The sequence below is a fragment of the Lepidochelys kempii genome, chromosome 8, assembly GCF_965140285.1.
Source record: "Lepidochelys kempii isolate rLepKem1 chromosome 8, rLepKem1.hap1, whole genome shotgun sequence".
Classification (NCBI taxonomy): domain Eukaryota; kingdom Metazoa; phylum Chordata; order Testudines; family Cheloniidae; genus Lepidochelys; species Lepidochelys kempii.
Window position 1 is genome coordinate 32,768,927 of NC_136387.1, and position 12,230 is coordinate 32,781,156.

The window sequence follows — 12,230 nt, forward strand, 5'->3', positions numbered from 1 at the left end:
CCTCCCAGCTTTTGAAAGTATCTTGTCTCCTCATTGGTCATTTTGGTCAGGTGCCAGCGAGGTTACCTTTAGCTTCTTAACCCTTTACAGGTGAAAGGATTTTTCCTCTGGCCAGGAGGGATTTTAAAGGTGATTACCCTTCCCTTTATATTTATGACAGAGTGTAATAAAGTACTTTTAAAAAGTTTAATCTCTGATACCTGATACAGTGATACACCATATTCTGTAGACTATTTAACAGTGCTGCAGCTTATTTCAGAGATAAGGTAGTTAACAAAGAACCTATAAGAACACTAATAAGACTAAACAAAAGCTAAGTGATGCTAGAACAATAAATCTCATGCAAGGGACAGCTTTTCAAACTACTTTCCATATTCTCGCTATTCCTCCTTCTACTGGAATTCAGAAAATCTGCATTGTTTGCTTAAGAGGACATCATTTGGGGTGGATTTCTTCTTTGTGTGCTGCCTTAACCTTTACAGGTTAAAATGCATTAGACAATACATTATGACAGGGTTAAAATATGTTACAGAGTATCAGTGTGTGCATTATGCTGCTGTGATATTGAGATGTATTTGGTTTTGGTTTTTTGCCTCTGCCAGCCAGCCATCATTTTTGTGCTTGTAGAATACACATATGTTTTATTCAGTGTACAAATGTTTTCTTCTTGTAAATTAAGGTATCAGCAGCTAGATTTATCCCAAAATTTTTACCAGATGGACCCTGTAAATAGGGATCCTGGCAGAAAAAATATGGACTGCAGCAGAGCAACGTACCCACAACTTCCTTTGCACTAGGGTCCCGCAAGCACTCCGCAAAGGACCAAAAATAGGTGACACACAACTAGGACAGCCAAGAGATGCTCTGATTCAGTGCATTCAGTGGTAGGGCTCCTGTGCAGTTCCCAATAGAGACTAAGGGTAAAATTTGTATAAATGACTTAGGAGCCTAAGAGTTGTGTAGATGAACAGTTAGTGCACAGCAAACTGGGATGTAAATCTACAGCACAGTAGCCTGACATCCACTTGCTGTCCACGTGGACCCTGCTACCATGCACTGAAAGTTCCTTGTGCTCTTTGATCTACTCTCATTTCAAAGTGAAGTAGATCACAAGACCCTAGGCTCATTTTCAGAAGTGATTTATAGGCTCTTGTTGACTTACAGTTACACTTAGGAACCTAAGTGCTAAGTCACTTCTGAAAATAGGGCTTAGTCTTCAAAATCACTTAAGGGCTTTTGAAAATTTTACCGTAAAGCTACCTTTCTCCTTGGATTCTCCCAGGGGAGGGCATTGATGAAAACTTTGCTTGCTCTCCCAGTGTTCATATCCATATTGAGTACACAATAGCTATTTCTGACTTATGGAGATGGTGTAACAGCACAAGCAGAGGTGAGACTTGTCTATGGTGTGATCTCTTTCAGGTCTGAGTACATGCATAAGCATGTGTAGATGCTCGTTATGAACTGCGCTCTTGCATCTGGCTTACATTTGGGCTTCTCTACAAGATGGGGTAATGCCCACTTACAGGTGTGTGATTTCAACATGTTTAGCATTAATTGGCCCATGTAGACCCTGTTTGGTGTGCACCAAAGGTTCCTTAGTGTGCTTTAACACTTTAGTGCACACTAACACGGTCTACATGGACTAATTAATGTGCAGCACATTTGTGCGCTTTAGAAATCACACCCCCATAAGTGCACATTACCCCACCATGTAGAGGATGCATTTATGTAATTGAATTCCTAGTGGGAATTAACTGATGAAATAAGCTATTGGGGTATAGTAGCTTAAGTAAGAGTATAAACTAATTGTTTGCATTAGGAAGAATTTGTAGCATTCCTCTGAACTGCAAATAAGCCAAAGGTGCTCACTAGGAATTTGAAAGCTTATTATTATTAGAATCATAGTAATGTAGGGCTGGTAGGGATCTTGAGAAGTCATCAAGTCCAGCCCTCTGTACTGAGGCAGGACCAAGTAAGCCTAGACCATCCTTGACAGGTGTTTGCCCAACCTGTTGGGGACTCCCCAACCTTGCTTAGAAGCCTGTTCCAGAGCTTAATTACCCTCAGAGTTAAAAAGTTTTTCCTAATATCGAACCTAAATCTCCCTTGCTGTGGATTAAGCCCATTACTTCATGTCCTACCTCCAGTGGACATGGAGAATAGATCCATCTCATCTTTAGAGCAGCCTTTAACATATTTGAAGACTGTTACCAGGTCTCCTCTTAAGCTTTCCTTTTCTCAAGATTAATCACACCCAGATTTTTTAACCTTTCGTCATAGGTCTGGTTTCCTAAACCTGTTGTCATTATTGTTGCTCTCCTTGGGACTCTCTACAATTTATCCACATCTTTCCTAAATTGTCATGCCCAGAGTTGGACACAGTACTCCAATTGAGGCCTCACCAGCACCAAGTAAAGCATTACCTCCCATGTCTTACATACAACATTCTTGTCAATACCACTAAGAATATTAGCCTTTTCCCAACTGCATCACATTCTTGACTCTTGTTCAATTTGTGATCCACTATAACCCCCAGATCCTTTTCAGCAGCATTACCACCAGTTTTTTGTTTGTTTTTAGGAATGAGCACATTGCTAATTTTTTCCCACTGTAATGATGTGAATATTTTTGCCGTTATTTTTTAGGTCACAGCGTTTAAATTTTGATGTATCGTCTCCTAATGGAATTCTTCTCTTCAGAGAAGCTAGTAAAATGATTTGCACTTACGGTAGGTATCTGTTTAATGTTTTCTTTGCAATATAAATTCTTTGACTGTTTTGTGCCCCATTACTTTCATTCCCTTGATCCTTGATGTATTTGTGAACAGTTAACAGGAGTATGAAGTGTTTTGGCCAATATCAGCACCTTATGCTATACTCCTTGTCTGATACATACCTTAGGAGCTCAGTATACCCATACACCATGGAGTGCACTACTTACGTCATTTGTTTCTTGCAGCCATGCATTCCACACACACGTGTGCACTCCCAGACCACCAAAGCCAGAGAAAAATGCTTAGCAGTACCAGTAGAGGCAGCACTTGTGCCCTTTACCTCATAATGCCTCCCCTGGCTATATAACAGTGTTGCTGCCCCAGCCCCTCTCAGTTCCTTTGCACTGCTCGCAGCTAGAGTTGGAGTGCTCTGGGTAGTGTTTCTTCACACTGCCCTTTGTTTCTCTCAATTATTGAAAACTTCTTCTAAAGGATTAGTTAGTGGTTTATTAGTAGTACCTTAGGTTAGTTAGTGAGGTTACTTAGCTGTTGTTTCCTGGTGGAATGCCTTCCCCAGGATTTGAACATTGCCCATCGTGGGCAGTGGGGTGAAGGGACTATTCCACATAATGATCCCCATATGCAGTGTTTGTTGTGCCTGAGAGAGAGGCACATTAAGGACAAGTGCTCTATCTGTAAGTCCTTCAAGAAAAGGACACAGGTAGCGAGGGATTTGAGACTCAAACAGCACCAGGGATGAGACCAGCCCCTCAGCCATCGTTGGAGCCTCAGAGTGCCAGTGTTCCTCAGCAGGACTCAGAGGCGGCCTTTCGATGTTGTCTCAATACCAAGGAATAGGTCAAAGGTCCAGCTCCCTCACGGGTGCTCGAGCAGCTATGGTACTAGTCAGCAGCCAGTGAGAAATCCTGTCAAGAGAAAGCAAATCCACTCCCAAAGACAAAGAGGCAAAGAAGTTGGATCTCATAGGCAGAAAAGTTTATTTGACCTTCTTACAAATGGAAATCACAAATCAACAGGCATTGTTCTCAAGATATAACTTTGTAAATTGGGACTTCGACAAAATTCATGGAGCGATTGCCCAATTCTTCTAGGGAGGACTTCAAGGCATTTGTAATGGAGGACAGTCTGGTGTCCAAGACATCACTGCAGTCAGCCCTAGACTTATTTGACACAGCCTCCAAAGTTGTGGCTACAGCAATCATGATGAGAAAAGCATTGTGGTTGCATAATTCATCATTGTCTCCAGATGTACAACAAAGTGTAAAGGACCTTGCGTTCGTTTTAAAGACTTGAGTGCAACAAATGTGCTCTTCGGAAATTTATGCCAAAGCCTCAAAAAGTTGCCAATTTACTGGGCAACAACAGCAGAAATACTGTTACCCAGCGATATTTTAGACAGACACCTTACCAACCAAGGCAAGCTGCCCCAGGAAAGGAATAGATCTCACAAGAGGCAATCTTCAGGGTCTAGTTTTACTCAGCCACTCCATCCTCTTCCATCACTGAGCAGACAGCCTATTTGACTAGCATGTCAGGACCAGCAGACCAGTTGTAAACATCCTAATCACATCACCTCAGTTTGGGGACAGGCTGGCCCACTTCTACCGTGCCTGGGAAATAATAACATGGACAAATGGATCCAAGACACTACATTTGTGTTACACCATACAATTTATATCCATTCCCCATTCCAACCCTCCTATCTCATCCCTTTTCAAGGACCTTTCTCACAAGTAATTGCTTTTCAGCAAGTTCTCTGTGTGCCCTGGGAGCTATAGAGGAGGTCCCTAATCAGTGTGATGAATGAGGAGCCTATTCCCGATATTTCCTAATCTGCAAGTCCAAGGGAGGAGTGAGACCTATCCTCAGTCTCCGCAATCTCTACAGATAAGAACATAAGAACGGCCATACTGGGTCAGACCAAAGGTCCATCCAGCCTAGTATCCTGTCTACCGACAGTGGCCAATGCCAGGTGCCCCAGAGGGAGTGAACCTAACAGGTAATGATCAAGTGATCTCTCTCCTGCCATCCATCTCCACCCTCTGACAAACAGAGGCTAGGGACACCATTCCTTACCCATCCTGGCTAATAGCCATTAATAGACTTAACCTCCATGAATTTATCCAGTTCTCGTTTAAACCCTGTTATAGTCCTAGCCTTCACAACCTTCTCAGGCAAGGAGTTCCACAGGTTGACTGTGCGCTGGGTGAAGAAGAACTTCCTGTTATTTATTTTAAACCTGCTTCCCATTAATTTCATTTGGTGGCTTCTAGTTCTTAAATTATGGGAACAAGTAAATAACTTTTCCTTATTCACTTTCTCCACACCACTCATGATTTTATATACCTCTATCATATCCCCCTTAGTCTCCTCTTTTCCAAGCTGAAAAGTCCTAGCCTCTTTGATCTCCCCTCATATGGGACCCGTTCCAAACCCCTAATAATTTTAGTTGCCCTTTTCTGAACCTTTTCTAATGCCAGTATATCTTTTTTGAGATGAGGGCCCACATCTGTACGCAGTATTCAAGATATGTGCGTGCCATGGATTTATATAAGTGCAATAAGATATTCTCTGTCTTATTCTCTATCCCTTTTTTAATGATTCCTAACATCCTGTTTGCTTTTTTGACTGCCGCTGCACACTGCATGGACGTCTTCAGAGAACTATCCACGATGACTCCAAGATCTTTCTCTTGATTAGTTGTAGCTAAATTAGCCCCCATCATATTGTATGTATAGTTGGGGTTATTTTTTCCAATGTTCATTACTTTACATTTATCCACATTAAATTTAATTCCCAATGACTTAGTTTTGTGAGATCTTCTTGAAGTTCTTCACAGTCTGCTTTGGTCTTAACTATCTTGAGCAGTTTAGTGTCATCTGCAAACTTTGCCACCTCACTGTTTACCCCTTTCTCCAGATCATTTATGAGTAAGTTGAATAGGATTGGTCCTAGGACTGACCCTGAGGGAACACCACTAGTTACCCCTCTCCATTCTGAAAATTTACCATTTATTCCTACCATTTGTTCTCTGTCTTTTAACCAGTTCTCAATCCCTGAGAGGATCTTCCCTCTTATCCCAGGGCAACTTAATTTACGTAAGAGCCTTTGGTGAGGGACCTTGTCAAAGGCTTTCTGGAAATCTAAGTACACTATGTCCACTGGATCCCCCTTGTCCACATGTTTGTTGACCCCCTCAAAGAACTCTAATAGATTAGTAAGACATGATCTCCCTTTACAGAAACCATGTTGATTTTTGCGAAACAATTTATGTTCTTCTATATGTCTGACAATTCTTTACTATTGTTTCAACTAATTTGCCCGGTACTGACATTAGACTTACCGGTCTGTAATTGCCAGGATCACCTCTAGAGCCCTTCTTAAATATTGGTGTTACATTAGCTATCTTCCAGTCATTGGGTACAGTAGCTGATTTAAAGGACAGATTACAAACCATAGTTATTAGTTCCGCAGTTTCACATTTGAGTTCTTTCAGAACTCTTGGGTGAATGCCATCTGATCACGGTGACTAGTTACTGTTAAGTTTCTCAATTAATTCCAAAACCTCCTCTAGTGACACTTCAATCTGTGACAATTCCTCAGATTTGTCACCTACAAAAGATGGCCCAGGTTTGGAAATCTCCCTAACATTCTCAGCCGTGAAAACTGAAGCAAAGAATTCATTTAGTTTCTCTGCGATGACTTTATTGTCTTTAGGTGCTCCTTTTGTATCTTGATCGTCCAGGGGCCCCATTGGTTGTTTAGCAGGCTCCCTACTTTTGGTGTACTTAAAAAACATTTTATTACCTTTTGAGTTTTTGGCTAGCTGTTCTTCCAACTCCTTTTTGGCTTTTCTTATTACATTTTTACATTTAATGTGGCAGTGTTTATGCTCCCTTCTATTTGCCTCACTTGGATTTGACCTCCAATTTTTAAAAGATATCTTTTTATTTCTCACTGCTTCTTTTACGTGGTTGTTAAGCCACGGTGGCTCTTTTTTAGTTCTTTTACTGTGTTTTTTAATTTGGGGTATACATTTAAGTTGAGCCTCTATTATGATGTCTTTGAAAAGTGTCTGTGCAGCTTGCAGGATTTCATTCTAGTCACTGTACCTTTTAATTTCTGTTTAACTAACCTCCTCATTTTTGCATAGTTTCCCTATCTGAAATTAAATGCCACAGTGTTGGTCTGTTGAGGTGTTCTTCCCACCACAGGAATGTTAAATGTTATATTATGGTCACTATTTCCAAGCGGTCCTGTTATAGTTACCTCCTGGACCAGATCCTGCGCTCCACTCAGAACTAGATCAAGAGTTGCCTCTCCCCTTGTAGGTTCCTGTACCAGCTGCTCCAAGAAGCAGTTATTTAAAGTATCGAGAAATTTTGTCTCTGCATTTCTTCCTGAGGTGACATGTACCCAGTCAATATGGAGATAATTGATACATCAAACATATCAGGTTATGCATGGTTGCTCTGGCTACTATTCCTTCCGGTGTGGATTGTAGCAATTGGTTTGCTGCTCTTGATCTCCAAGACACTTATTTTCATATGTTGATCTTTCTGGGCCACAGGAAGTTCTTGAGATTTCTAGTTAGCAATTGTCATTGCCAATACACGGTTCTCCCCTTTGCCCTGTCATTGCCTCTGTGTGTTTTTACCAAATGCATGATGATGGTAGTTGCCCATCTCCGGAGGAATGGAATTCATGTCTTCCCATAGTTGGATGACTGGCTAGTAAGAGGAAAGTCTGAGAAGAAAGTCCTCAGTCACATTCCATTCATGCTGGATCTTTTCGATCTGCTGAGGCTGATCCTGAACAAAAAGAAATCAGCACTGAACCCTTCCAAAAAATCGAGTTAATTTGGGCCCTACCAGACTTTACAAATTTGAGAGCCTTTCTCCTGTGCAAATGATTCTGTAAAATTCAGCATCTGTGACTGGATCTCCAATTGCATCCTACACTCTCCAGCAATTGTTGAAGCTAGTCCAGCGTTCAAGTTACCACTCAATAGATGTTCTTGTGTGAGTACCTCAGGAAATACTAAACTCCCTGCAGTGAAGGACAATTCAGGACAATATGTGCCAGTGGATTCACTCTGTCTGACCCACACCTATAAGAATGTTGGTCACCAATGCCTTTTCCATAGGCTGGAGAGTGCATCTGGGATCGCTAACAATTCAGGGATTGTGACTGGAACAGGAAGCATCCTGTCATATCAGAGTACTGGAGCTTCAGGCAATATATAACATGTGCCAGTCCTTTCTGGATCACATCCAGGGAACAATGGTGCACATACTCATGAATAATACCATTGTGATATACAATGTCAACAAGCGTAAAGGAAAATATCATGCTGGTAGCAGCTCACCTACCAGGGTCTCAGAATCAGCTGGCTGATCACTTCAGCAGTACCTTCTCGGACAGTCCCGAGTGATCGCTAAAGAACAGTGTGCTCAGGGCCCTCTTTGAAGAATAAGTCCCTTTCATCAACCTGTTCATGACAAAGAACGTAAGGAAATGTCATCAGTTCAGTTCGCGAGCAGGGTTCAGTCTGAGATCCCTCACTGCATTTCATCTGAATTGGGGTCCAAGTCTGAAGTATGCTTTTTCTCCCTATCCCTCTAATCCCTCCGGTTATCCTCAAAATCAAATTGGACCATACCAAGCTGATCCTGATTGCCCCAGCCTGGCCAAAACAATGTTGATTCTCCAGCCGTGCACTGTAGGTTTGACCTCCCAAGTCTCTTCCTCTTCTCCATGTGTTGTTAACTCAGCATCATGGCCAGGTTGTTCATTCAGTGCTGGACAGTCTACACCTTTCCACAAGGATGTTGCATTGCTGGATAAGGAGAAAACTCTGTGCTCAGAAGCAGTTAAAGAAGTTCTGCTTATTAGTAGAAAATCATCTACGAGTGCCACCTATTTGTCTTAGGTGGAAGAGGTTTTTGATTTGGGCTACCTCAAAGAGAATTCATCCTATGATAGTCTAAATTCAGAATTTCTGGACTACTGGCTGCATTTGAAGTCTTTGGGCCTGGCTCTTGGCTCCTTGAGAGTTCATTTGGCTGGGATTTCAGCTTTCCACCCTCTTATTCAGGGAAAGTTGGTCTGATACTGGCAAGCCACGTGCCGGCTCTTGCCAAGGTTTTAGGCCTCAGCCAAGCTCTGATAAATTCACTGCTGGAATCCAACCTTTCACCTGTGTGTTAGCATGGATAAGATTAGCATTTTATGTATACCAATGTGTTTAGTTTTCAGATTTTATGAAATGCTTGTAAGTTGCTGCATGCATTAATCTCACTTATGATATCTTAATTATATGCTATGAGGTAATATTTAAGTTTTTGCTTTATAACTGTGAAAAATGTTTGCTCTGAAACTGTGAACCTTTCAGGAGGAATCATCTCCTGCTCACCAAGAAGGCTATCAAAATTAAATGGGCTATTGTGAGACATCACAATACAAAGACTTTTGTTAATTGGCCCTTCAAACCATTAAGAGGCTGGTGCTGAAGGGCTTGTTCCATCAATTTGAATACTGGAAGAAAGAAAAAAATATCTGACAAGAAAATTTTTGATCTCTTTGCTGTTTGGACTCTCACATGGCCAGAGCTATGAAATGGAAGCAGAGATCCCTAAAAGACATTTATATCTGACAGATTACTACAACTGTGTCACCTTTTAAAACCACAGATTGTAAGTCATTTGTGTATATAAATTTGCTTGCTTTAACCTTTGTGACAAACTTCCTCCTCTACCTTGGTGGGTCTTACGCTTATTGGTGGATTTGCTCGCCTTGGAGCTTCACGGCAGCCCTCAGTTTGGCCATTTTCGTGAACCCACAGTCTAGGTCAACTCCTCCTGTGTCTGACCAGGAGTTGGGAGGTTTGGAGGGAACCAGGGCCCGCCCTCTACTCCGGGTTCCAGCCCAGGGCCCTGTGGAATGCAGCTATCTAGAATGCCTCCTGGAACAGCTGCGCGACAGCTACAACTCCCTGGGCTACTTCCCCATGGCCTCCTCCCAACACCTTCTTTATCCTCACCATCGGACCTTCCTCCTGGTGTCTGATAATGCTTGTACTCCTCAGTCCTCCAACAGTCCGCGTTCTCACTCTCAGCTCCTCACGCCTCTTGTTCCCAGCTCCTGCAAGTGCACCACAAACTGAAGTGAGCTCCTTTTTAAACCCAGGTGCCCTGATTAGCCTGCCTTAATTGATTCTAGCAGCTTCTTGATTGGCTGCAGGTGTTCTAATCAGCCTGTCTGTCTTAATTGTCTCCAGAAGGTTCCTGATTGTTCGGGAACCTTCCCTGTTGGGAAACGGAACGTCTTTTGCTTGCTCCTCAGCTATCTGCTTTCTATTCTTTCCTAAAGCCCCCTGGCCCGGATTTTTCTTACTTTTTGCACCTGCCTTAGTGTGTGTGTGTGTGTGTGTCCCCCCCACCCCCCGACTGGGCCAGATGCTTTTTTTGTTTTCTTTTCATCTTTTGTGGGTTTTTTCCCATCTACGTGTTTCGGCCCTTAGCTCGCCAGCACCCGCCCCCCCCACGCCTGCTTTCGGGCGCAGCTATTTGCCTCAGCTGAACCCCCCGGAGGAGGGGGGGGAAGATTGCCGATTTTGCTATCCGGAGGGGGGAGTGGAAACCCCCAGACCCAGCCGTTTTGCTGTCTGTTTGGAATTCCTTTCTTATCTCGGCCTGCTGGAAGCCTTGGTACACAGCCAACAAGCTGGAGAAGAAATCACCCAGGGAAACTACAAATCATCGTGAAGGGGACCGTAAGACTGAGTAATTTTTTGAATTATACTCTTGTGGGGGGGAGTTTGACTGTGTTTTAATTGCGTATGTGGTGACACAGGGGGTGTGGCATGGAGCTGCCCCCCGATCCATCGGTGCCCCTAACCCCCCCACCATTACTACAACTGTCACGCCCCCCCCCGCCGTCCGTCCCTGCTGGCAACCTGCCATCTGCCTTCGGATCCAGCTGTTTGCTTTGAACTTTGCCTTTCGGACCGGACATAACAGCTGACCAAACGAGACTCTTTGGACAAACATGCATGGGTCTACACACACCCCTCTCGGACTGCTTATCCCACAGCTTGCCCCTATCACCGGACCCCGATTTCTGTTATTCCCCCCCTCCCAGTCCAACCCATTTGGCATTTCCCCCCCACCCCGCCTGCAGCCCAGCAGGAAGGAGCGGTTAATTTGCTTCCCCCTCCTCCTTCCGGTGTCTCCCCGTCTCTCCCTGCTCACAATGGCGGGGAATGAGAGGGGCGAGGCCCCTCTAACAATATCAGCTGTCCCTCCCACCCTGCCCGACACCCAAGGCCCCCCCCCACCACTATTGTTAAAATACTTGCCACCCCCCCCCCCCCCCCCGCTGGGGCACCGGCAGCAGGAGGCACCGGGGTGATTACTGCCGCTGCTGCACCCACCGCCCCCCCAGATTCTAGGAAACGCCCCCCCCCCCCCCCCCCAGCTGGCCGGAAAGGCCAGGGCGGGAAGAAAGGAAAGGGCCCCGCTAAAACCACTAGGCCTTCCATGGCAAGGGCTGCCCCCACAGCTGTGGCCTCGTCATCGACTGTGGTGCCCCTCCCTGCTTTTCCCTCCACCAGCTCTGCAAATGTCCCTCCTCTGGCCCCCAGGACGTATGCCCGGGCGGTGACGGGCTCCCCCCTGCCTGCCGCCTCATCATCTCGCCCCCCCCCGCCTCCGCCACCATCACCAGCTGCCGGGGCCCTTTCCCCATCTTGACGAGGAGGCACTGGTGCCCACCCTCCGTCACGTCCTTTCGTTCCACCGGCAAGTGCAGCTTCTACCGCCGGCGGGGGCGCGTGACGGAGAGGCGCTCCAGGGGTCTTTCCTAGTCCTCTACCAGGGAGCCCGCTATCGGGTCTTTTACTCCACCGGAGAGGCCCGGTGCTACCTCTGCCGCTCAGCGGGGCATGTCCGCAGAGACTGCCCTTTGGTCTGGGGGGGAGGGGCACCCGAGACCCCCGAGACCCGGCAGGACATCGGCCCCGTCATTGCCGACGCCCCTGGCTGCCCAGCACCTGAAACCAACCCTCCTCCTACTCGACCCATCGCTGCTCCCGTCCGGGCCCAAGAGATATCTTCCCGACAACGCCCAGGCGAACAAGGGAGTTCCACCCTTGCTATTACCAATCCAGCAGAGCCTATGGAGGAGGGTGTGGCAAGGATATTACTGGGTACAGGAGAGGGCCCGCCCCAAGGAGAACCCCCCGCCCCTCATGCTGCCTCACCGCTACCCCTCCGAACTCCTGAACCATCGCCTCTGCCCCCCGACACGACCCCTGCTAACCAACCCCCAGGCGACACTATGGAGGGCTGGACCCTAGTCCAGGGGAAGCGAGGCAAGTGGAAGGCTCGAGCTCCGCTGCATCCATCCGAAGCGGAAGCCCCCCGGAAGACCAGGAAAGGAGGCACTGATATTGAGCCTCCCGCTACGGCCACGAGTGAGATCCATCCGCTGG

The 12,230-nt window shown here is 45.6% G+C and overlaps 1 protein-coding gene across 4 annotated transcripts in view; it reads left to right on the plus strand.

The window, feature by feature from the left end:
• The window catches only part of RANBP17 (RAN binding protein 17), a 269,237-nt gene that overhangs the window by 193,565 nt on the left and 63,442 nt on the right, over positions 1–12,230 (plus strand). For all 4 annotated transcript variants that reach the window (XM_073355989.1, XM_073355992.1, XM_073355990.2 and 1 more), the window contains one exon: positions 2,649–2,731. In XM_073355989.1, coding sequence (XP_073212090.1) covers positions 2,649–2,731 — 83 coding nt within the window. The remainder of the gene's footprint in view (positions 1–2,648; positions 2,732–12,230) is intronic.